Source organism: Mobula birostris, chromosome 20, assembly GCF_030028105.1.
Source record: "Mobula birostris isolate sMobBir1 chromosome 20, sMobBir1.hap1, whole genome shotgun sequence".
NCBI lineage: Eukaryota > Metazoa > Chordata > Chondrichthyes > Myliobatiformes > Myliobatidae > Mobula > Mobula birostris.
In genome coordinates this window covers 34,227,543-34,254,976 of record NC_092389.1, presented here as the reverse complement: position 1 = coordinate 34,254,976, position 27,434 = coordinate 34,227,543, and the positions used below count along the sequence as shown (strand labels likewise).

The 27,434-nt window shown below is 41.3% G+C and overlaps 1 protein-coding gene across 16 annotated transcripts in view; it reads left to right on the top strand.

Annotated features, from left to right (window-relative positions):
• LOC140185133 (rho GTPase-activating protein 32-like) overlaps window positions 1–27,434 on the top strand; it is a 583,009-nt gene that overhangs the window by 504,164 nt on the left and 51,411 nt on the right. For all 16 annotated transcript variants that reach the window (XM_072238473.1, XM_072238466.1, XM_072238464.1 and 13 more), the window contains one exon: window positions 9,733–9,835. In XM_072238473.1, the coding sequence (XP_072094574.1) occupies window positions 9,733–9,835 (103 nt within the window). The remainder of the gene's footprint in view (window positions 1–9,732; window positions 9,836–27,434) is intronic.

The following is a 27,434-nucleotide window of genomic DNA, read 5'->3' as shown; positions in this document are numbered from 1 at the left end:
CTTCACTGTCAGATGTTCCAGTTTGGGGGAGCAGGACTAGGGACTGAACCATCACATCTATACATCACAGCATTCAGCTAAGAAGCAATGTAATGGATCAGAGACAGACGACTATGCAAGAAGGTTTGTGCTGAAGTCAAACTGGGGTTCATCAATACGTGTGAAATTTGAGAATGGCCTGTCACTTACTGTTTAATGGGAACGAGTTTGGCTTGCTTTTATACTGTGGAATCACTTCTTGGATCCTGGTGCAGGATCTGAGAACTTGTAGATTTTACTAAAATGCTGTGGGAAAGAAAGCCAAGTTAATCCTTAGAGTTTATAAATAATTTAATTGTTTAGATCTTAAGTGTACTGGGCTGTTTTTTTTTAAAAATAACTTTTCTTACTTTGTGTCAATTATGTTAAATGCCTGTAATTGTCACATCAATTCAGTGACAACCAGCTTTGATTGGCCAAACAGAAATATTTGTCAGACATTGTAGTTGGGGTCTGTGACTTTACCAGCTGTCAAAGTTTTCAGAGACATTTTTGGGGGTGGAATTTCTTGTACTGCACTGCTGGAGATCAGGACACAAGATGAACCACATCTGGATGGGTTTAGCCTGGGAGAAAGGGAGATGGTGAAGGCAATTGTATACAGTGGGGCTGTGCCAGCAAGATCCGCACCATTGTATTTTAAACAGTATGACTGAAGGACATTGTATGGACAAGGAAGGAGGGTGTCAGGAGTTGTTTCTTGAACTGCAGAGGTAAAGATCCATGATGGAAAAGAACAGTAATAGGGCAATGTTATTTATTTACTGCAAGATGGTTCAGAATTAAACCAGTTGAGGGCAGCCTGATCCTTCTGGAGAATGAAGCTGGTGTTACAGAAAACTACTCTGGTCAACAGTATGAAAGGCTTCGGACAGACTGAGAAAATGGAGGATGGATAGTTTTGACTGGTTACAGTTATAGAGTAAGTCTATTGTGACTTTAAGAGGATAGTTTCAATGCTGCTGGGGAAGAGTGCAGAACCATGATTAAATGATTTTAAACATATTTCAAGAAGACGACATTTCCAAGTCATTCATTTGTGAAGCTTCCTGAGGCTGTGAAAGGAGTGACTGTAATTAGAAGTTGCTTCCATTTCAGTTGATGAGGGAAAGCCAGTAAGGTACCACATAAGGCTGGTGATGGGAAAGCATTGGATCTTGTGTCTGCAGATTTTCAGAATGCTTCTGACAAATATCCATAACGTTCTGGGCAAAAAGAAGAAGGGGATTGTGATTAAGAATTTTTTTTATAGTTAGTAGTTCAGATCTGGAAGTTGCTGTTTGTAGTAAGGGTTCCCACCCTGGGGTCTGTGGACCCCTTGCTTAATGGTATTGGTCCATGGCATAAAAAAGGTTGGGAACCCTGGGTTTAGGGGCAAGACACTGACAAGGGGAGGGGATGAAAAGAGTTTCAATCAGTGCCTTCAAAGTGGAGCTGGATAGTCATGTCCAAAAGAATAACTAGCAGGGCTGTAGGGAAAGAGCATGAGATCTCTATGGGGAACCATAATAGTTGATATCCCAGAGTGCAATGGGACAAATTTATGATTCAAATTGTGTAATTCTATAATTTTACCTGACACTAGTCTTGGCAATTAGATCATTATTGATCATTTCTAATATTTGTTAGAAAATGGTACCATGGTAGCTTGTTACTTGTTTAGTACGTCTTCCCTTTGTCTTTTTTCCATCCTCTCCAAATATTATCATCATCACCTTCAAGGTGATTCACTGTTTCCCACTCTTGGACAAATCAATACTGCCCAATATTGACTGTAGCTTAATTGACAAAACAATGGAAAGCTATATGCTTCACACATTGATTTATTTTTGCCATCAAATGCATCTCCTGATTTTAGGGTGATAGGAGAGAAAAGGAGTAGGATTGAACTGAAAAGATTTCGACCTAACACATACCACGTGTGTGTCAACTGATTCAGCACAATCCGAACAGGTTGTAAGTATCAATATCAGTGCTGAATGGTTTTTAGTTCATCTTGTGAATGGTGGAACCTAGTCATTTTTGCACTGAGGATGAAGTCTTATCTTTCTCACATTGCTAAGTTTGTCCTTTCCCATTTGTTTTGACTGTGTATTAAATGTGTTGATTTACTGGCACTCCAGCAGCAGTTTGCTCCTTGGATGAAATGATGCATGTGGAGAAACTATCTGCTTGTGGGTGAGTCCTGAACAAGGGTCTGTAACTACAAAAAACCATTAACCTACTAAAGCTAGTAAAAGGTTTACAGGGAACATACTTACACAGCATGATGTGAATGTAGACCTGGCAGTCATTAAAGCTGTGAGAGTCACTATATTATAAATGAGAGAGAAAGGAAACTAACATAAAGCATTCAAGATTCTTGAACAGTATAACTAGATTAAGATCATTGTTGCAGGATGTATTAGATCAGGTGATTACAAGTTTGGATATTGAACACATTGTAAGAAATGTCTTAAAAGAGAAGAGAGCTTAGAGAGGCAGCAGGGTTCACAGGAGGGTAACTCTGGAGCTTAATGCCCAGGCAGCTAAAGCTAAAGTTGTCACATATGGAGTGAGGTTGGTGAAATCTAAAGTTCTCGGTTGCCTGAGCAACCCCCTTGTTTGATTTCTGTTGAGTAAAGTGAAAGTAATTTTCATCAAATGTGGTTTCTGGATGTTTCCTGCTAAGTAGAATTTTAATTTTAGTGATGTAGTAGCCAATCTTTGTAGTTGATATTGTCCAGTCAAAGCTGTTTCAGAATAAGATATCTTTGTTACCACAATTCATCTCATAAACCTAAGAGCAAATTCCAGTTTGTCTCATAATGAGTGTAGCAGTAGTTTGAAGTGCAACCTGCTCTTAATTAGCTCCTCATTGGTTACATGCTGTGCACTTGGAGTGAGGACACTTGCAATTTATGCTAGCCTTTGCTGCTAGAACTCGTATCATTAGTCCTGGAAAGTTAGCAAACTGGTTTTGTGATCATGGAAAAGAAGCACAAGATTCAGAGTGCAAGTGATCTCTGCTTGTGCTGCAATCTGCTTTAAGTTCTAATGTATCTGTGCCCTTTGTTCATGTTCTGCCAATTTTGAATGTATTAATTGTTTCCATGTTTTCCTTATCATTACAGAAAGGGCAAAAGCCAATAGCTTCCCATGTCACCATCAGAATTTGCTAAGGCTATACAACTGTCATTCAAAAACAGAAGTGTCTTCATTATTTTGCCCATTCTCTGAAGCTCTTTAATAGATCCTTCATATGTCCATCATCCCACCTCGATCTTTTTGTTCCCCTCAGAAGTACAAGCAGTGGTCACTCTGTCCTTTGTCCTGGCAACACCACAATGAAGGGATCTCGGCCCTAAACATTGACTGTTCATTTCCCTCCGTAGATGGTGTGCTCTAGCACTTTGTTTGTGTTGCTCGAGATTTCCAGCCACTGCAGAGACTCTTGTGTTTGTCCTTTGTCCTAGAGTGGAAAAGAGTGATAGAGCTAGAGGGGAAGAAAAAACTGATCAAGTGGGGGAGTAATTGTGGAGCTTGTAATGTAGGGGCCAGTAGGAGGGAGGTCTCCAATTCTCTCTCAGGTCCATTTAAATGTTGGGTCCCACATTGAATCAGGGATTGGTATAAACCTGATCTCTGTGCCAACTATTGCCTTACTAGGCATGATGTATATGATCGATGACTTATATTGTGATGTAGTCTCTGGGCTGGAAAAATCAGGGGCAAGTAAAATATAAACTGATGTTATTGAAAATCTAAAACAAATTGGTGTATAATATGGCAGGGAAGTCAAAATCTGGGTGAAGAACAGACAAATTGATTGCTCAAGTGTGCATAGTCCACAAGAGAGTAAGAGTGTAGATTGGGAAGAAGTAAAGGCAGGGAAGTGGAACTGATGTTGCAGAGTAATCCTGGTCTACTATAGTGTGTTCGACAGAGGATAACTGGAGCACCCAAACACGACCACTCAATATGAAGTGAATGGATGGTCAGCATTCAGATTATAGGCATTGATGCAATATTAAAGGTCAATATCTGATGCCCTTTTGTGTAGCTCCAATCCCTAGTAGGATAGAGGAATTAGAAACTGAATGATCACCAGAAAGTATCTTGCAGATTGCTACTAAAATCCAGGTACTGAAGAGCAGGGCATGGACATAGTAAAGGGCAAGAAATTAAAGTGGCTGCTCTCACATTACAATTTGCTTCAAAGTTTTTTAATAAACTTTTTTTCCCCTGACTTTAATTCAACATTGCCCGAGGCTATGATTTAATAAGTGTCATTTCTGTGATCGACAGGAGTACTTCATCCATGAACAATTAGCACAGTGCTGCAGAGATCAAGGAAACAAATGCACATGCGAAAGTTATTCAGAAGGGCAGGAGCCATGGCATGCAGGGAAACTTGGCTGTGTAGATTCATAATTTTCTTGCCCACTGAAGTCTTAAGGGTGGTAGTAGATGGATCAAATTCTGTCTGGAAGTCCGTGACTAGTGGTATTCCAAGGGATCTGTTTTGGGATGCTTGCTTTTTGTGATTTTTAATAAATTACTTGGATGAGCAAGTGGAAAGGGGCGTTAGTAAGTTTGTTGGTTACATGAAGGTTGGTGGTGCTGTGGATAGTGCAGAATGTTGTTGTAGGTTACACTGGGACATCAATACCATGGAGAGCTGGGCTGAGAAGTGACAAGTGGAGTTCAACCTAGGAAAGTATGAAGTGATTTACTTTCGAGGTCAAACTTGAAGGCAGAATATGGGTTAATGGGAGGATTTTCAACAGGGTGGAAGAACAGAGGGATCTTGGCATTCATGTCCTTAGATCCCTCAAAGTTGCAGTGCAAGTTGAGAGTGATAAGGTGTATTGTGTGTTAGCCTTCGTAGTCAGGGGATTGGGTTCAAGAGCTGCGAGGTAATGTTACAGCTTTATGAAACTTTGGTTAGACCACACTTGGAATATTCTGTTCAGTACTGGTCACCTCATTATAGAAGAATGTATGAAGCTTTAGAGAAGGAACAGAGGAGATTTACCAGCATATGGATTAAGAAGTATGTCTGTTGAGGATAAGTTGAATGAGCTAGGCTTTTCTCTTTGCAGAGAAGGAGGATGAGAGGTGACTTGATAGGGGTGTACAAAATGATAAGAGACATTGATTGAGTGATTTCCCAGAGTGGAATTGGATAATATAAGGGACATAACTTTACGGTATAGAACATAGAATAGTACAGCACAGTACAGGCCCCTTGGCCCACAATGTTGTGCCCACCCTTAAACCCTGCCTCCCATATAAGCCCCCACCTTAAATTCCTCCATATACCTGTCTAGTAGTCTTTCAAATCTCACTAGTGTATCTGCCTCTACCACTGACTCAGGCAGTGCATTCCACGCACCAACCGCTCTCTGAGTGAAAAACCTTCCTCTAATATCCCCCTTGAACTTCCCACCCCTTACTTTAAAGCCATGTCCTCTTGTATTGAGTAGTGGTGCCCTGGGGAAGAGGTGCTGGCTGTCCACTCTATCTATTCCTCTTAATATCTTGTATACCTCTATCATGTCTCCTCTTATCCTCCTTCTCTCCAGAGAGTAGACCCCTAGCTCCCTAATCTCTGATCATAATGCATTCATTTTGGGAAGGAAGAATAGGAGGGATGTCAGGGACATTTTTTTTTTTTACAGAGGGAGTGTTGAGTGCTTAGAACACAGTGCCAGGGCAGACACATTAGGGACATGTAAGAAACTCTGAGATAGACACGTGGATGGTAGAAAAATGGAAGGCTATGTGGGACGGGTAAGATTAATCTTAGAGTAGGTTAAAAGGTCGGCATTACATCGTGGGCCAAAGGGTTGGGATTGTTCTATGCTCTATGACTCAGAATACATGTGTTGGTTTTAAATGGTCCACTTGATTGGCACCCTATCCACTATCCTTAATATTCCTTCTCTCCACCACCCGTGGCAAGGCTTCAGAATGTGCAATGTACAGAGTACCTTGTAGTTACTTGCCTAGGCTTCTCCACTGTAAAGAAGGAAAACTAAAACAGCATTACTTATAGGTTCTCCTTCACATCGCACATCTTCCTGACATTCCAAGGTTCTTTATTGAAGTATAGTTGCTCTTGTGCTGTTGTGAAATGCTGTAATCTATTTGCATCTAGCAAGGTTCTACAAACAACTGTGATGTAATAAAAAAAGGTAGTTTTGCTGGAAATTGCTCCATGCTGTCTTTTGGTATCAAGAATGTTGTGAGTTGCCACTTGCCTGTGATGGCTCAACTTCAGCTCTGAGATTTTCAGCACATAGCTCAGTAGATGTGATCTTTACAGCCTGTTCTTAAAAGGGCATACATTAATGCAAACAAAAGTCTTCTGCCTGCAAGTTACCACTGAATGAAAGGATTTTGCAGAGGGTTAGGACTCCTAAGGTATTATAGAACAGTGCCCACAGGGGTATTCTTTGAACAAGGAGTTTGAGAGGCAAGCTTTCCCACACAGAAGTGGTGGGTATATAGAACAAGCTGCCAGAGAAAGATGTAAAGGTGAGTTCAATGACAATGTTTAAAAAATATTTGGATAGGTACATGTGTACAAAAGGTTTAGAAGGATAAGGGCCCAAGTTCAGGCAAGCGGGACTAGCTTGTATAGACAATTGGGCCAGCATGGGCATGTTTGGCAAAAAGGCCTGTTTTCATACTGTATAAATCTGAATCACTTGGTGCTGTCCATGTGGACTTCACACATTTTCCCTGTGCTTCCTTTGAGTTTTCTCTTGGTGCTCCAGTTTCTTCCCACACCTCAAAGTTGTGCAGGCTGGTAGGTTTACTGGCTGCTCCAAGTTGTCTCTGGAGTGTAGGGAAGTGGTTGAATCTGGGGAGGGTGGAGGAGTGAAGGTGATGGGAATGTGGGAAGGATGGGTTAGTAAGGGAATGAGATCGCTCTGTGATCCATTGTAGACCTGATGGGCTAAATGTCTTCCTTCTATATCATAAGAAAATAAAGAAAAGTAGCCTTGCTTAATTGGTACTCCACCTATCACTCTAAATGTACAATTCCTCCAGAACTAGCACACAGGGGCTACTGCTGGTACTATCCATGGTTTTCTCCAGGTGCTCCCATTTCCTCCCACAGTCCAAGACATACTGATTGGTCGGTTAACTGGTCATTGTAAATTGTTCCATGATTAGGCTCGGGTTAAATTGGGGGTTGCTGGGCAGTGAGGCTCAATGGACCGAAAGGGCCCATTCCCTACTATATCTCTAAGAAGTAAAAATAAACCAGGCCCTTTGGGCAGCACTTCCCAAACCTGCTCCCTCTTACACCTAAAAAGACAAGGGAAACAAGTGCATGGGAGCACTTTCATAAATTGTTAGATGTTCTGATTTTATTGGTTTAAATCCTACATGTGCTTCACTAATAAAAACTTCCCTTGCTTGTTCTATCTTATAACACAAAACAATTCTGTAACTTAAGATTGTTTCCTCCATGCAGATCTTGATGCTCATCTACACTAATCCCCTCTGCCATAAATAAGTCCATATCCTTCTATGATTTTCCTATTGATGTGCCTGTCCAAAACTCTATTAAATGGAGTCATTGTATCTGACTCCACCACATTCCCTGGCAGTAAGTAACAGGTATCAGCCAATTTCTCTGTATTTAAAAAAAAAACTTCTTATTATTTCTTTTATAAAATGCCTTCCTCTCACCTTAAAGCTATGTCCTCTTGTTTTTGATGCCCCTACCATATATAAAAAAGTTTCTATCTACTCTAACTGTGCCTCACATAATTTTACATACATCTGTCAGATCACCCCTTAACCTCCATCGACCCAAGGAAAGCAAACAAGCCTATCCAATATCTCCCTGTAACTAAAATCCTAGAATTCAGGCAACATTCTGTTAAATCCCTTCTGCACTCTCTCCTACCCAATTACATCCCTCTAGTGTGACAACTAGAACTGTACACAATACTCCAAGTGAGGTTGAACCAATGTTTTGTAAAATTGCACTGTAGCATCCCAACTTTGATGTCCTATACCTTAAGCTATGAAGGCAATGATGTTATATGCCACCTTTACCATTCTATCCACCTGCGTTGCCACCTTCAGGGAACTATAGACAAACTCCAAGACCCCTCTGTTCATCAGCATTCCTCTATGCCCTCCCATTTATTGTATATGTCTTGCCCTATTTGACTTCTGTATCATTGTACATCACTTTACAATGAGCAAACTGAGAGAAAAATGGAGGGCCCTGTCATTGCCAGCACATTTTGCTCTCTCAACTAAGTTATTAAGCTCAGTGCTGCACAGTTGCTGTATGAAACATCTGTGGTTTATTCTACAAGACAAAGAAAGCATTGACAGTAAGTTCATTGTTGTGAAGCATTTCAAGTTGTTCCTGAGAAAAGTTGTGTGAAAGCAGTGCATCAGCCCAACTTGTTTGGAAGTACCAGTTGCAATGGATGCACTGGATTGGTGTTACTGCAGTGAAATAATGGTTGTATTGGTCACTGCCCTACTTGTGACCAAGGTATTGATCATAACAAAATGAGCATTGTGCATTTCTGTGCTTAAGTGTTCTGTCTTGGCTGGTGTTGGGAGGCTGGTCACAAACCCAAGAGAGCCAATCGATAGTGTGAAGGACAGGCCAGCCTTGGAGTTTGCCTTAACTCACTGTTGGCAGCACATAGGAAAGAGAAGTAGAAGTTGGCTATACAATCAGGCAAGCCTTCCCTGGCATTATATATGATCTGGCTGATTGAATCTTGGCTTCAGCTGCACTTTGATGCCTGTTTTCCATAATCCTTAATGTCCTAATAGTACAAAAATCTGTCTATCTCAGCCTTGAATGCATTCTCAATGACTCTGCCTCCACAGTTCTATTGGGTAGAGAATTCTACAAATTCAAAGCCCTAAGAGATGCGTGTAGTTCCACCTTAAATTGGTGACATCTTGTTTTGAAGCTGTACTACTTAGCTCTGGATCCCCTTGATTGGGGAAAGATCCTCCTAGCTTTTCCCCGGTCAAGCCCTTTGAAAATCTGTTGTTTCAATAAATTCATTCTCCTTGGCTCCAGTGAAAGGCACTTCCTGTTAACCCATTCATCCTGGATCTGTTGCAGATATAACCCCATCAAACATTTGGAGAAATGTAGAACGAGATGTATGAAACAGTTCCCTGGAAATGTAGCGGTGTTTATTTGTATTGAAAGCAAGTGGCATACAAACCATTTACAAATGTGGAAAATAACATTGACCATAATGTTGCCTGGAACATCCAGATAGTTTTTGCAATGATTGTATGAGTTGGTAAATTTCCAGTTGAATTCTATTAATTTCTCTTAATGGATAAAAATGTTGGATAGTATTTCCATAAAGGGCACACCAAGGAGCAGAACTACCAGAATAGAAGCCAACAAATTTCTCGTTAAGGTGAAGTGATACTGATGCATTTGCAGAATTAGAAGTGACAGAAAAATACCTGTCTGAAAACACTTTGTACATGCACCAGCCCTAAAGTGTCTGAACTTATTTAGGAATGTTCCATGAAACTGTACCCAGTGACATTTAACAGCTTATGTTTTGGATGAGACAGAAAAGGAAATCGGTTGTCCGGTGGTGAAAGTAGTTCTGGCTATTTTTTTTGCTCTGTAAATATAAGGAGTATTTTCCTTCCCTGAGTTTGTGATGAGTTTTCTTTTCTCTTCAGTCCCCCAGGTACTCAAAAGCTGCACAGATTTTATTGAAAAATATGGAGTGGTGGATGGCATTTATCGACTTTCAGGAATTGCATCCAATATTCAGAAGCTACGGTAAGCTGCTGCATTGGAGTATTTGGCATGACAATTGATCTCAAATTACATATTTGCCCTTTATTGCAAGTGGGATAGAATACAACAATATGACCATTTTGTTTTAGCCAACAAAGACTTGAGAAAGAAAACACTGAATATTACATTCACAATTGGCTTCCTTGTTTAAGGTATTCCCACATGCTGTTTGATATGGAGTTCCAAGATTTAGACCCTGTGCAAATTGGGATGGTGTTCTCTTGTACCCACTGTCTTTAGTGGTCGTAAGTTACGTAGTGTAGGTGAATAACTGTAGTGTACTTTGTAGGTGGTACCCAGTGTGGCAGTGGTGAAGGGAATGAATGTTTAATGTAATTAATAGGGTACAATCAAATGTTTTCTTGGTCCCCGCAATTGTCAGTGTTTCTAAGTATCATGGGAGCTGCACTTATTCGGCCATGTGGAGAGAATTCCATCATGTTTCTGACATGTCTGGTAGATAACAAGAACAGAAGTAGTGGAAGAGCTCAGTCAATCAAGCAATATCTGTGGAAAGCCAAACTGTCAAAGTTTTTAGTCAGAGATTCTTCTTCAGACCTGAGAGGAAAGTGGAGGGTTTATAGTTTTCAAAGCAGAGCTGGGGATAGCAGTAAGGTGGAAGACAAAGGACCATATGGAGATCGGCTACCACGGATCAAGTGATAAAGAGCATGTATTGATGAATAGAGAGGATTTTGAAGAGATAACTCACACCCTATTTCTTTAAATTACCTCACTGTATTGTCTTAATTGACAATTATAAGAATTCCTAATTTATATCCTGCATTTCCTCTCTTAATTGGAGGCCACAGCAGGACCTTTCTGGGTACCCATATATCTTACAGCAGCCAGCTGCAAACCATATGAAATTGTACAAAGGACAGTGGGTCTATAAGAGCTAATGCATGTTAGATTCCCTGACTGTTCCACTTGACCTCTTCCCAGTACTCATGGAAAAAATGAGGAGGAGCCCGTTGTGGTCCCTAAAATGAGCTGTCCTTTTGATTCCAGGCAGATCAGACTGCCAGTATAACAGCATAATTTGTCAATAAATCACAATTTTGATCTTGTTACAATACAATTTAGTCACATTGTACTTAGTTTGGAACACTTAGCTTGAGATGGGATATGAAATGCATGGGCATAATGCAGGCTTTTGATCTGATAAGTGTTAGGACTTCTGTTTGAAGGCAAATTAGAGTCACAGAGGGATGCACATGTAAACAGGTTCTTCAGATCACCAAGTCCACCTTGATCATCAAGTACAGACTTTTGTACTAATCTCATTTTATTCATGTCACATTACCATAAACTCACTTCTAAACTCCTTAGATTCAGCTTCACATTAAGGGTCAATATACAGTGGCTAATTAACCTTGTGTATAAGATGATGAGGGGCATTGATCGTGTGGATAGTTAGAGGCTTTTTCTCAGGGCTGAAATGGCTAACACGAGAGGGCACAGTTTTAAGGTGCTGGGGAGTAGGTACAAAGGAGATGTCGGGGGTAAGTTTTTTACGCAGAGAGTGGTGAGTGCGTGGAATGGGCTGCTGGCGACGGTGGTGGAGGCGGATACAATAGGGCCTTTTAAGAGACTCCTGGATAAGTACATGAAGCTCAGAAAAATAGAGGACTATGGGTAACCCTAGGTAATTTCTAAAGTAAGGACATGTTTGGCACAGCATTGTGGGCTGAAGGGCCTATATTGTGCTGTAAGTTTTCTATGTTTCTTACTGGCTCACACATTTATGTTTGAGGTGTGGGAAGAAACTGGAACATCTGGAGAAAATTGACATGGTCACAGGAGGAATGTCCTGCTCAGTATCGAATCTGGAACTCCGAGGAAGGAGCTCTACTGTTGTGCTTTTGTGCAGGCCAAGTTAGAGAAAGTCTGAGAGAAATGATATAAGTAGCAGTCTTGATCTAATGAATAGATTCACTAGTTTGGTTCACAAGAATCTCAAGGAATGGCCTTGATGAAGTACAGCAAGGAAGTCCATAGGTCAGGGAGTTATACAGACTGTGACTGAAGGAGCTATAACTTGAAGAAAATTCATGATTGCCGATGTGATAGATAAATTTTTGAAGAAGTTCACCATAACATCATCTGAGGAGGTCATTTGTGATAGTTCTATTTACAAATACAATTAATTTTATACGTATCTTTGATTTACAAACCTGTCCTCACTGCAAAAGTCAATGCTTACCATTAGCAACATGTAGCTATTGAAATCTCAGATTGAATTTTATTGACAACTGTGCTCCTGTAAGAGAATAATTGGATTGAGCAGAATCACATGGGCCTATAAATGAATTTACCTGAGTACTTTGAAAATGTGACAAATCAATTATGTACTGAGAATCCAGTGGACATGGTGTAATTTGATTTCTAGAAGGCTTTCAAGAAAATTGAGCAAGGTTAGAGCACAAGGAATTACAGGTTTGTGTACTGGCATGGGTTCAAAATTGGTTATTGGACAGAAAGACAAGGATGGGAATAAATGGCCCTTGACAGGTTGGCAGAGTGTGACAAGGGATCGGTGCTTGCAGCCCAGCCACTTGATATTGTAATTCCATGATTCGGCGAAGGAGACATAATGTCATATTTCTAAGCTTGCTGACGATACTTAATAAGCAGGATTGCCAATACAAAGGCTGTAAAGAGACTTCAAGGATTAATGACAAGCTCGGAGAGCAGGCAAAGATGTGTCGGGTAGAATGCAGACTGGAAACTGTGAGGTCATCCACTTTGATGCATTTGAAGCTGAACTTTTATTAAATGGGACACGGTTGAGTAATTTTGATGTTTGAAAGGACCTTGGTGAACTTCATGTTGTTGAAGTCATCTTATGGTGCAGCAAGTGATTAGGAGGTCCAATGATATTTTAGCCTTTATAATGAGAGGCTTTGACTACATGAATAAGGAAGTTTTGCAATTATATAGTGGTATGCAAAGATTTAGGCACCTCTGGTCAAAATTTCTGTTACTGTGAATAGTTAAGTGAGTAGAAGATGAACTGATCTCCAAAAGTCATAAAGTTAAAGATGAAACATTCTTTTCAATATTTTAAATAAGATTAGTGTATTTTTTTTGTTTTGTACAATTTTAGAGGGGGGAAAAAAGGAAAGGAGCACCATGCAAAAGTTTGGGCACCCCAAGAGATTTGAGCTCTCAGATAACTTTTACCAAGGTCTCAGACCTTAATTAGCTTGTTAGGGCTATGACTTGTTCACAGTCATCATTAGGAAAGGCCAGGTGATGCAAATTTCAAAGCTTTATAATTACCCTGACTCCTCAAACCTTGTCCCAACAATTAGCAGCCATGGGCTCCTCTAAGCAGCTGCCTAGCACTCTGAAAATTAAAATAAATGATGCCCACAAAGCAGGAGAAGGTTATAAGAAGATAGCAAAGCTTTTTCAGGTAGCCGTTTCCTCAGTTCATAATGTAATTAAGAAATGGCAGTTAACAGGAACGGTGGAGATCAAGTTGAGGTCTGGAAGATCAAGAAAACTTTCTGAGAGAACTGCTCGTAGGATTGCTAGAAATCAAAACCCGTTTGACTGCAAAAGACCTTCAGGAAGATTTATCAGACTCTGGAGTGGTGGTGCACTGTTCTACTGTGCAGTGACACCTGCACAAATATGACCTTCATGGAAGAGTCATCAGAAAAAAACCTTTCCTGCATCCTCAACACAAAATTCAGCATCAGAAGTTTGCAAAGGAACATCTAAACAAGCCTGATGCATTTTGGAAACAAGTCCTGTGGACTGCTAAATTTAAAATAGAACTTTTTGGCCGCAATGAGCGTATGTTTGGAGAAAAAAGAGTGCAGAATTTCATGAAAAGAACACCTCTCCAACTGGTAAGCACGGGGGTGGATCGATCATGCTTTGGGCTTGTGTTGCAGCCAGTGGCACGGGGAACATTTCACTGGTAGAGGGAAGAACGAATTCAATTAAATACCAGCAAATTCTGGAAGCAAACATCACACCGTCTGTTAAAAAGCTGAAGATGAAAAGAGGATAGCTTCTACAACAGGATAATGATCCTAAACACGCCTCAAAATCCACAATGGATTACCTCAAGGGTGCTAGCTGAAGGTTTTGCCATAGGCCTCACAGTCCCCCGACCTAAACATCATCGAAAATCTGTGGATAGACCTCAAAAGAGCAGTGCATGCAAGACGGCCCAAGAATCTCACAGAACTAGAAGGCTTTTGCAAGGAGGAATGGGCGAAAATCCCCCAGACAAGAATTGAAAGACTTAGCTGGCTACAGAAAGCGTTTACAAGCTGTGATACTTGCCAAAGGGGGTGTTACTAAGTACTGACCGTGCAGGGTGTGCAAACTTTTGCTTCGGGCCCTTTTCCTTTTTTGTTATTTTAAAACTGTAAAAGATGGAAATAAAAAAGTAATCTTGCTTAAAATATTAAAGAAATGTGTCATCTTTAACTTTATGCCTTTTGGAAATCAGGTCATCTTTTGCTCGCTTAGCTATTCACAGTAACGGAAATTTTGGTCAGGAGTGCCCAAACTTTTGCATGCCACTGTACAGCGTGGAAAACAGGTTTCCCCCACCATCCGAAGGTAGAGCATTCCTATGAAACGGTTCGTAAGCCGGAATGTCGTAAAGCGAAGAAGCAATTACCATTTATTCATATGGGAAAAATTTGTGAGCGTTCGCAGACCCAAAAATAACCTACCAAATCATGCCAAATAACACATAAAACCTAAAATAACAGTAACATATAGTAAAAGCAGGAATGATATGATAAATACACAGCCTATATAAAGTACAAATACTTATCTACAATCATTGCCGCACTGTTCTCCGTAGCGGAAATCTCACGCAAGCACTCTCAGCAGAAACACGGTGCAAACGCTCTCGGCAAAAACACTCTCTCCCGTAACCTTTAAGCTCTGAAGCTGCCAAATCATACCAAATAACTCATAAAAATACACAGCCTATATAAAGTAGAAATAATGTATGTACGGTGTAGTATCATTTACGGGGATCGGGAAGACATCAAGCGCACTGATGATGGTGTGTTAGGCTGAGTCATCGGAGGTTGGGGTGGTGCAGTGACCCCCACCCTCCGGGCCGCCGACCGATACTGATCCGCAAAGAATGCAGCGGTAGCCGGGATGCACCCAGCACATCTTTAAGAAAAAAGCCGAAATAAATAAGCTAATTAATTAGGTGCCGCTCGGCACGTAAATGTCGTCCCAGATCAGAGGCGACGCAATTGGCATGCTGGGTGGCACCTAATTAATTAGCTTGTTTATTTCGGCTTTTTTCTTAAAGATGTGTTGGGTGCATCCCCGCTACCGCTGCATGGTCCGCGGCCCGGGGGTTGGGGTGGTGGGACACTGGGGTGTCATCTCATCGTCGTCTGTTTCCATCGAACCTTGACCTTCGACATCGAGGCAGGCAGGTCATCTTCTTCTATGTCTGCCTGCCTCGATGTCAAAGGTCGAGGTTCGTTGTCTGCTGTGGCTGATGTGGAAGGCTTGAAAAACGACAGTATGCTTGACTACTTAGCCTCATGCATTTTTCTATCATTTCATGCAGTTGCTTCTCATTCAGTTCCTGAACGACTTCACTTTCGGTCCGTTTGCTACTGCATTTGGTTTCGATTGTTATCCTTTCCTCTTCCAATTGCATCAGTTCTTCATCTATCAGTTCTTGGTCATAGGATGCCAAAACCTCTTCAATATCATCTTCGTCAACTTCCACAAGCCAAACTCACTTTGTCCTTACTTCGTTCACCATGATCGAAACACTTAATTATGTCTAGTTTTGCACTAAGTGTAACACCCTTACGAGCTCTTTTAGGCTTTTCCGAGACCTTAGAACTCATCTTGCTAACGGCTGCTCACAGACACATGTTTAAGCAATGCCGGCTAGAATGCAGTTCCAGAGGAGGAGCTTGGCTGCTCAGGGCGCGTGCTGCCTTTTTTCGTAGCAGTGAAAACACCTTCTGTTAGCGAAAGCAGGTAACTGATGTAGGTCTTTCGTAACAGCGAGGTTTCGTAAAGCGAACGTTCGAAAAGCAGGGGACACCTGTATTGTGCACTGCTGTAGTTTCCTTTTTCTAAAAAAAAGCTTGTCTGTGCAGCAAGTATTCACTATGTTAATTCCAGGCATACAAGGAGAGACTTGGATGGTATTCTGTCAAGTTTAGAAGAATGAGAGGAGACCTCTGAATTTACAAAACTGTTCAAGGTTTGACAGGCTAGACGTGGAGGATGTTTTCTCCTAATGAAGGGAAATGAGAAAAGGGTGGTCTGTTCCAGACAGAGAGTAGGAGAAATTGCTTCATTCAGAAAGTGGTGAACGTCTAGCAAGTCTATCCTAGCAAGTTATGGACATTCAGTTGTTCTGTTCATGCAAAGCCCAAATTGCTAGATTTCTAGGTGTTGTGTAATGAAGGGATACGTTGTTGGTACTCCACAGTTATTGGTGCAGAAAATGCCCAAAGATAGCAAACCTAGTTCTAATAATCTTCGAAATGGATGACTGCTTATTTTGAAACCATGACCCTAATTCCAGATTCTATCACTAGGAGAAATACTTTCTCAGCATCCCCCATGTCGATCACCTCATAATATTGACGGTATCAAAAAGATCACCTCTTACCCATGCGCACTCCAGTCAGCAAAGAACAATCTATAAAGCCTTCTCTACATTGCCTCCAGTGCAAACATATGATCCATTAAATATAGAGTCATATCACATGGAAGTAGACCGTTTGGTCCAACTAGTCCATGCTGATTGTTTGCCCACAGAGCTAGTCCCATCTGCCCACTTTAGGTCTCCTCTAAACTTATAGTAATGTACTTACCTAGATAGCTTTTAAGCATTGCTATTGTGCTCACCCAAACCATTATTTCCGGCAGTGAGCTATGCACTACCCTGTCATTCACTTTATGTCCTACTCTGGTTTGATCCTCTGAAATGCAAAATCTCACATTTATCTGGATTGAAAGCCACTTTCTAGTCCTCAGCCCACATACCCAGCTGATCAAGGCCTTCCTGTAATTTTCATAGCCCTCTACACTGTCTAGAACACCACCTATTTTAATATTTGCAGACTTACTAGCCAGGTCTTGTACATTTACATCCAAATCGAATATACAAACTACAAACCAAGAAGGTCCCAACAACGACCCCTGTGGCACATCACTAGACACAGGTCTCCAGTTTGAGGAACAACCCTCGATCATCACCCTCTACATTCTACCACTGAGCCAATTTTGAATCCAATCCGCTATCACCCCTTCTGGACCTTCCAGTCAAAATCCTACATAAACAGCATTGATTCCTCAAAGAACTTCAGTAGATTTGACAGATAGGACTTCCCATACCTTGTTGACTGTCCTGAATCAGATCCTATCTCTCCATATGTTGGTAGTTTCTGTACCTTAGAATCTCCTCCTACAATTTGTCCATCATCAATGTCGGACTCACTGGCCTGTAGTTTTCTGGCTTGTATTCCTACACCTTTTAAACAATCGTACCATGTTAGCCACTCTGCATTCCTCTGGAAGTTCTCCTGTAGCCGAAGATGAAGCAAAAATCTATGCAAATGTCTCTGCAGTTTCTTCCCTAGCTTCCCACAAGGTCTGAGAATGCACTAGATCAGGCCCTGGAGATTTATCCACCTTAATGCTCTTTAAGTCCTTTAATACCTCTCTGCTAATTTGTATGTGGTCGAAAACAACATCACTTAATTCTCCCATTTTCCTTAGATTCCATTGTTTTCTCCACAGTAAAAGCTGAAGAGCAGTATTTATTAAAAATGTCTCCCTTTCCTTTAGTTCCACCCACAGTACAGATAGCAAAACTGATGCAGTACTCTGGGTATATCAATGCCCTGTCAAATTACATCAAAGTTTCCATACTTAAATTCCCCCTATCCCTGGTGATAAGAGACAACTTGCTATAAGATTTTCTAATTACTCACTGCATCTGCAGTATCAGAATCAAGTTTATTATCACTAACAAATGGCATAAAGTTTGTTTTGCAGCAACAGTACACTGCTAGACATAAAAATTGCTGTAAGTTGCAAAAGTGAATAATGCAGTAGAGGAATAGTGAGGTAGTATTCATGGGTTATTGGATCATTAGGAAATCTGATGACAGAGGGAAAGAAGCTGTTCTTAAAGGGTTAAATGTGGGTTTTCAGGCTCCTGTCCCACCTCCCTGATGGTAGTAATGAGAAGATGGCCTGAGTTGGATCGTGAGGGTCCTTAATATTGGTGCAGTTACTTTGAGGCACTGCCTCTTGTAGATGTTCTCAATAGTGAGGAGGGTTATGCCCTTGATGGAGCAGTCTGTGATGCAACCAATTAGAATACTCTTCATCGTACATCTGTAGAAATATGCGAGAGCTTTTGATGACATACCAAATCTCCGCAAGCTCCTCTTGTAGTGTAACCACAGGCATGCCTCCTTCATAATTCCTTTTTCAATGTGTTGGGCCCAGGATAGATTCTCTGAAATGCTGATGCCCAGAAACTTCACCTTTTCCACTGCTGATCCTCAATGAAGTGTGCGTACTTCCAACTTTCCCTTTCTGAAATCCACAGTCAGTTCCTTGGTCTTGCTGATATTCAGTACGAGATTGTTGTGGCACCACTCAACCAGCTGATGTATCTTACTCCTGTATGCCTCCTCCTCATGTGCAATTCTGCCAAATGAAGCTCTGTATTAGGCTATACACTCCTACGTACTTAGTGTTTCATGTACTGGGACCCCCATTTCCCTTTGTACTGCAACATTTTGTAGCCTCTTTCCATTTAAAGAGTGGGTTTTCATTTTCATTTTTCTTTCCAAAGTGAGTAGCGTCATATTTTCCCAAATGGTACTTCATCTGCCAAGAACTTACCCATTCACGTGACCTCTCAAAATCCCTTAAGAGCATTTGTATATGCTCCTCTCAATTGCCAACTTACCTAACTTTGTGTCGTCAACAAATTTGGCTGCAGTACACTCAGTCCTTTCATCCAAGTCATTAATATAGATTGTAAGTAGTTGAGGCTCCAGCACTGATCCCTCTCTTACCGCACCAGTTACTGATTGCCAGTCTGAAAATGACCCATTTATTCCTACTATCTGTTTTGCATTAGTTAGTTATTCTTTTATCCATGCCAATATGTTACCCACAGGGGGAGGGCTGGTGAATGCTGGGTGTAGGGGAGAGAACATGAGCTGGAAGTGTGTGATATCTTGTCATTATGAATGTTTTTAATATTTTACTTCAGTTAAAGCATTACTTTATCATTTCTGATGCAATTCATGAATTTTCAAGTGTTTAGATGTTTTAGACTGAAGTTCTCAAGTTCTACAATGCAAAAATTTTCAACAATTGAAATATAACGTGAATAAAAATTATTCAAAAAATAAGAAAGGTATTGTTCAACACACACAAAATGCTGGAGAAACTCAGCAGGACAGGCAACATCTGTGGAAATGAATAAACAGACTATTCACTTCCAGAGATGCTGCCTGATCTGATGAGTTCCTCCAGCACTGTGTGTGTGTTGCTCTGGATTTCCAGCAAATGTAGAATCTCTTGTCTGTACAGTTACTGTTCACTTAGCTTTCAGTGGGTAAAAGTCTCATCAGGATCTCAACGTGTAAATTTTTTGCACATTTTTTTTACTTATATTTCAGCTGTTGGTCTGTTTTCTTGTGAGGCTAGATTTAACTGTAACTTCACTTTCACTTAAGGTTTGATTTGAAAAATTCAGAAGGGAGGGTATTTCCATATTTGCTGTGTACATGTTGATGAAATTCCGTAAATGATCAGGGCTATGACCAAATTTTAGTCCTTGCAATAATCTTTTTGGATCCTTTCCAGTGACAAATCCTGCAATAGCTTGACCCTTTTCCCAATCCATCAAATGTGATTCATATATAGCAGCAAAATTCTAATTTCGGTGTTACTCAATGCAAGGAAGTCTTTCAAATCAGTGAGGTGTTTTTGGGTGTGCATTGGGTGCTGATCCCTATGTATTTTTTTGCTGTGAATGCAGGTGCGTAGCAGTGAGAAAGGCTTCTGATCCCTGAGGATTAGCTTCTCTTTTGCAGTGTAACATGTTCTTGGTTCCAAGTATTAGAATTCTGTAGCTCTCATTTTATTCCTAAGATCTACAGTGTGCTGGGCCCAGGTGGTGTGGTTGACTGAGTGTATGTTTCATTTTGTTCCTTTTGCATCTGCTTCTGACACGCATTGATAATGGAAGAACAGAAGCTCATTCAGTAGAGTTTTGTCATGCTGATTAAACATGTATTAAAGAGGCTGCAGGAGTGAGGCAGTTTAGCTCCTAGTTTGCTCTGTCCTAGAGCAGGGGGGATGCTGAGAAAAGGGTAGTCTTAGTATACCTAAGAGGACTAAGAGTTCTTGAGTAGAAAATACATTTTTTTTGTATAAAGGAGGCACTGACGACTTGCATCAGCAATCAGAGCTTTTGAAAGGGAATTGTATGTGTACTTGAAGGAAAATTATTTTTAGAGCTGTGGGAAAAATGCAAGGAATAAGACAAATTACAGGTGTCCCCCGCTTTTCGAACGTTCGCTTTACGAAACCTCACTGTTACGAAAGACCTACATTAGTTACCTGTTTTCGCTAACAGAAGGTGTTTTCACTGTTACGAAAAAAGGCAGCACGTGAAAAAAGCAGCGCGCGCCCCGAGCAGCTGCTCCTCCCCTGGATTCGGAACGGCATTCTCGCCGGCATTGCTTAAACACGTGCCTGTGACCATCCATTAGCAGGATGTGTTCTAAGGTATCGGAAAAGCCTAAAAGAGCTCGTAAGGGTGTTACACTTAGTGTAAAACTAGACATAATTAAACGTTTCGATTGTGGTGAACAAGGTGAGTTTGGCTTGTGGAAGTTGACGAAGATGATGTTGAAGAGGTTTTAGCATCCCATGACCAAGAACTGATAGATGAAGAGCTGATGCAATTGGAAGAGGAAAGGATAACAATTGAAACCGAATGCAGTAGCGAACGGACCGAAAGTGAAGTCGTCCAGGAACTGAACGTGAAGCAACTGCAGGAGATTTTCGCTGCAATGATAAAATACGACTTTAATTTTGAAAGGGTACGTAGGTTTCGGGCATATTTGCAGGATGGTTTGAGTGCTTACAAAGAACTGTATGATAGAAAAATGTGCGAGGCTAGCAGTCAAGCATACTGTCATTTTTCAAGCCTTCCACATCAGCCACAGCAGATGACGAACCTCGACCTTGGACATCGAGGCAGGCAGACATAGAAGAAGATGACCTGCCTGCCCTGATGGAAACAGATGACACCCCAGTGTCCCACCACCCCAACCCACGGGCCACGGACCGATACATTGCCGCGGAGAATGCAGCGGTAGCAGGGTGCACCCAGCACATCTTTAAGAAAAAAAGCCGAAATAAACAAGCTAATTAATTAGGTGCCGCCCAACACGTAAATGTCGGCCCGGATCAGAGGCGATTTTGGCTTTTTTCTTAAAGATGCGCTGGGTGCGTCCCGGCCACCGCTGCACCACTGCATGCTTCGCGGATCGGTATCGGTTCACTGCCTGGAGGGTGGGGGCCACTGCACCATCCCAACCTCCGACGACTCAGCCTAACACACCATCATCAGTGTGCTCAGCACTGTCTTCCCGATTCCAGTAAGTGATACTACACTGTACATACATTATTTCTATTTTATATAGGCTGTGTATTTTTATGCGTTACTTGGAATGATTTGGCAGCTTCATATCTCAAAGGTTACTGGAGAGAGCGCTTGCGCCGTGTTTTTGCTGACAGCGCTTGCGTGAGATTTTCGCTACGGAGAACAGTGCAGGCAATGATTGTAGAGAAGTATATCTACTTTATATAGGCTGTGTTTTTATCATATCATTCCTGCTTTTACTATATGTTACTGTTATTTTAGGTTTTATGTGTTATTTGGCATGATTTGGTAGGTTATTTTTGGGTCTGCGAACGTTCACAAATTTTTCCCATATGAATAAATGGTAATTGCTTCTTTGCTTTACGACTTTCCGGCTTACGAACCGTTTCATAGGAACGCTCTACCTTCGGATGGCGGGGGAAACCTGTACTCAATAAAGATTTAATGGACCAAGTGCTCTCTGTGTTGTTTCAGTTCTTCGATAGATATAAACCATATCAATTACTTCACTCCCTTTCCATCTAGAATATCCTCAGCGTGACTGCACATTTTTTGAAGAATGAATGGAATATGAAAAAATACCCAATAAGCCAGCTGGTTGGACTGCATCCATAGGGTGTTAATAGTGGAAGAGTTAGTTAAAGCTAAACTAGTGTTCACATGCAGAGAAAGGGTCTGTGATGAGTAAAGTTGGATGTGTTTCTTTGCCAATAATGAGAAAAGAAACAAAATGTTAGTCTTAGGAAGGTGTAACTGAGAGAAGTAGAACGATATATGAAATTACCAAAGGAAAATATTGTTGATGATAGAAGGCTTAATTAAAGCCCTGGAAGTGAAGGTTATGTGAAATTATTGCACTCAGAATTTAATCTGAAGGCTGACACAAACTTGGTCACAAGATGAGGTACTGTATCTTGAGTTTACACTGAGGTACCATGGAACACTACAGGTCAGAGTGATGTCAGTGTTAAACTTGCACATTGAATAGAGGGCTCCACAAAGCAGTCACCTCGTCCCTGTTTTGTCCGATCATGAAGTGAAAATAGAAGAGGTGAAAGGACAGGGTGCATGGTAAGGTTCCAGCTGAAGGGGAGTGAGTGCTGGAGCTGGAAAATGAACCAGAGGGTTCTGATAGGAATAGCCTCTCTAGAAGTGATGAAAAGCAAGAAGCAAAAAAGATTAATACATAATAAGTGTAATGGTCTTTTCAGAGAAACTGCATTCTAAGGGTGAGTAAAGCTACAGAGCATACATAGAGTAGGATTTTCTGTGAGATTGTGCTGGAATCCTTAATGTTTGACTATTTGGATATGAATGTACAAAGTATGATAATGAAGCTTGCAGATAACAATGTTGCAAGTAGCAAGGATGGTTGTTGAAGCATGATGATAGCAAAGGTGAATTTAATCCTTGCACATGCAAGATGATACATTGTGGAAGGGGAAATAAGAGTAGGATGTACATAGTAGATGGTAGAACCCTCAGGACTTTTGATGGACAGAAGGACCTTAGGGTACAAGTCCGTAGATAACTGAAAGTAGCCATCAGGTGGATCAGATGTCTCACACTGCCTTCACTGACTGCTTAGATACATTTATCCTGAATTGCCACGACAAAAATCTTTTTGCTGTATTTTGCTGCAGTCCCAACAGATTGGCAATTTGTACTCTAAATCAAATTAGTTACCGGCACTGCTACCTTTCAGGATCAGTGGACATGTACACCAGGGTCCCCAGGTTTTTAGACATCCTACCTTTTATTGTGCAAGGCCTTGTCTGGCTTGCATTACTTCTTACCTAGCTGCGTTGATTTGCACTCGTATCTTTCTTACCTGTCACATCTTCCTGAAGCTTGCACAATTCTTCCCTGTTGTCAATTACACAACCATAGTGCTATCTGGAAGCTTATTAATCATGGCTAAATCACTGATATATTCTACAAACAATTAAAAAAAACTAAACCTTGATGCATGCAGGGATAGGTAATCAGAAATTAGTTGGCTCCATCAGAAGTCCCTAGTTTATTGTATTACTTCATAAACTATGGATAAAACTGATGGGGCAAAGGAATGCACCCTCCTTGTTCTGCTGAAACTAATAATGTGTAACTGATTTTGCTGGCTGTGAACTTGAAGGCCCAGCGGCCACAGTGATCTTTTATACAGCCTTGTTGAGAAAATATTGGTTATACATTGATTCAACTGATATTTAAGACCTCAGGAGCAGAATTGGGCTATTCAGCCCATCGAGTCTGCTCCGCCCTTCCATCATGGATGATCCCGGATCCTACTGTAAGACCATAAGACATAGGGACTATTAGACATTTGAATGGAAGGTCTGGAGTCAAGTAAAACATTTTCAACCTCTGTCCTAATTGCTCCATTAAAGTAGTTTACAATTGTAAGCTTAACAAAACCGACCAGCTAAAAGACCCACTTTCGCACCAGGGTCTCTCCATCCTGATGCTTGGCAACTATCGTGTTGTGGTCTTATCAAGTTCTCAGCGGATCGAAGCATCCACTTTTGCCACAATACAAATATAGTCACGTAATGTCTTCCTGTTTGTATTGTATAAGTGAGTCATGTAAATAAAATCTGCTTTTACATTTGTTTTTTCATTCATAAATCATTCACAGTATTTTTTTCAAGGTTTATTTTTAAAATATTTATTTGTTCTGCAGTTTCTTTATCTAATCAGTTCCAGGCTTGCTAGTGTCGCAAGGGTAGATACTGAACATATGTTTAAATAATTTTATTGATTGTTTTAAGCTGTAAATGCAAGAAGTGTCCCACACAGACAGGTGCAGGAAGTGTCTGCAGCTGGATGAGCTCAAGTTCTGGCTGTTGGAACTTGAGCAGCAGCGGACATCGCGATGATCATCCACAAGGCTGATTGTTTCATGAACAGCTCCACCCTGACCGCTGACCACAATGATCTTCTGCATTCACTGCACCCTGGTGTATATGACAATTAACTCAGCTGAATCTGAGTCCCTTTCTGATTGTACAGTTCACTTCAACTGCTAATTGAATTGAAGGACGGGGTCAATTCCAACTTTTTCAAATTCTCCTCTGTTCCCACCAGCCGCCCCCTCTCCATCAAGACAAATTGCAGCTGTAAATACAGCCAAGCCCTGCCAACAAAAAGATGAATTGTGGATCGTCAACAATTAAAAAGATGATCTTATGGCTCATCCAGAACCAAACACCAACTTAAAACAGCCAACTGCTGCTTTTAAAAACTTTTTACTGTATCAATAAAATAGCGATGGTTATGTGTCACTGTGCGCACATGGCAGTTCAGGAGACACCTGAGGATATGTTGCTCTTGAACTAATAGTCAAATCTAAGAAAGAATCAGAGGGGAAATTAGGGAAAATGTTTTCATCCAGTGGGTGGTGGAGTCTGGAACTTCCAGTCTGAAAGGATAGTCGAGGCTGCAATCATGGAAGTACTTAGACGTGACCTTGCTGAACCATGATCTGACAAACTGAAGATATAATCCTGGAAGATGGGATTTGGTTACGTAGTGCTTTCAGACTGACATAAGCATGATTGTCTGAATGGCAATTTTTTGATGTTTCTTTCTTCCTTTGACCTCAGGACCATTCTCTTAGATCTTTCAATGCTCACATCCCTGCAGTGAAACATACTGTCCTGGAAATATTCAACAGGTCCCTTGTGTTAAAACCTAACCATAAATTGAGTCACCTGCAATCTTGCTATTGCCAACTAGCTGAAATTCCCCAGGCTCTGAGTCATTATTCTGCCGTGTTGTGACCATGGTATTCCTCAAGACCACTGTCGTGTGACAGGTCACTGTGAAGGAGTGGTGATTTGGTCTTGCAGTCAGGCAGCAAGTATTTCTGCTTTGTACTTGTGACAGGAAGATGTGACAAGGAGTCGAGCAGGTAAAGCAACCCCAGTTGCTTAGTTCTCAAACATCGGTTATTTAACAAACATGTTCCAACTATTTTTCATCTAATTGCAAAATTCCATTCATGCTTGTATAGTACCCATTAGGTCTCTGTGCTCAGTTTTTATTTGATAATCTCCTGTGTGGTCTTCCGGAAGCCAAAATATACCATGTCAATTTGTTTTTGCTAAACTATTCCACTGGCTACATCCACCGAAAACAAATTCGTTATATATGACTTCCCTTTCATCAGCTCATGGTGACTCTGTCCAATGCTGCTGTTACATTTTCAAAGTGTCCTCCTTTTAGTCTAATAATGTATGATTTATTTCTAGATCACTCAGTAATACCTCAAAGATTCCCGGTTGATTTAGCCTCTGCTTTAGGAGTGCTATGCAGCCCAGATTTCTCCACAGTACCTTCCCCAGCTACTGCACTTCCATACACCATTGTCACATTCCAAGATCCAAGGAAACTGATAGGAATGAAGGAAAATGTGTCCCATTTGTTTCACTTCAGGGGTTCCAGTTTTAAATCTTAACATCATACGGTCTTTTTATAGTTTGTTATAGAAAATTTTGTGCAGCAATTCACAGAAGTGTGATCAACAAAAAAAATTACAGTGAAAGAGTATTCAAAAGGATAGCTAAAACAGTTTGTGAAAGATGTATGTTTAAGGAAAGGGAGCTGGAAAGATTTAGCAAAATTTCAAAGCTTATCGTCTAGGTTTCTAAAGATGTTATGGTGTTTGCGCATGCGCCGGTCCTGCATGCAGTCTGTTACAGTTGCTCCGTAGTTTCTTACTTTTAAACTTTTTAACTTAGGTTATTTGTTGTATTTTTTTTCTCACGGTAACACGTTGAAGCTGCACCCTCTCTAACATGCTGGTGGAGAGAGTTTTACTTGTTTTTTTAGCACTGGAAATAGTTACATTCGGACACGTCTCGTTAGCGTGGCAGCAGGATGGCTGCATTGTTTATTCCAGGGACCAATTGATTGCGCTCATGCCTGCCGGTTTAGCGAACAGAGCAGCGGACATACTGGCTGAAATCTGGAGGAAAACACACAGTGGATGCAGAGGGGGATCAAAAAGGAGAGGGAAGAGGACCGGGTCGAGACAACAGAGGCTTATGGAGAAGAGAAGTTATAAGCCGTGTCTCCCCTCTCTCATCATGGGAAATGTGAGATCGCTGGGGAATAAAATGGACAAACTGACGGCATTTGTCAGGAGTCAGAGAACATTTCGGGAGAGCAGTGTCATGTGTTTTACTGAAACGTGGCTGCACGAGGACATACCCGATCAAAGCGTTTCCACTGAGGGCTTCCAGACCGCTCGAGCTGACCGGAATTGTACTGAGAGCGGTAAGCGTAAAGGAGGGGGGCTTGTGGTTCTGGTAAACAACAGATGGTGCAATCCTGGGCATATTACGATCAAGGAACGTGTTTGTAGCCCGAATATTGAACTTTTTGCTGTTGGACTCCGGCCATAGTATTTGCCAAGGGAAATCTTGCATGCAGTTGTGGTTGTTGTGTACATCCCTCCCCCTGCCAACCCGACGTTGGCGTGTAACATCATTTACACCGTCATAGCCAGATTACAAACCCAGCACCCGAGTGCCCTCATTACCATCTCGGGTGACTTTACCATGGCTAGAGCACTGCCCAACTTCACGCAGTATGTGAGCTGTACAACCAGAGGGGAGAGGACTCTGGATTTGATGTATGCTAATGTTAAGGATGCATACAGCTCCTCCCCCCTCCCCCACTGGGAAGGTCAGATCACAACCTGGTGCATCTAAAACCCTGCTACGTGCCTCTGGTGGAGAGTAAACCTGCAACCTCGAGGACAGTGAGAAAATGGTTGGAGGAGGCTTATGAGGCGCTCCAGGGTTGTTTTGAGGTGACAGACTGGCAGGCACCCTGTGAGCCACATGGAGAGGAGATTGATGGGCTCACAGGGTGCATCACTGATAACATCAACTTCTGTGT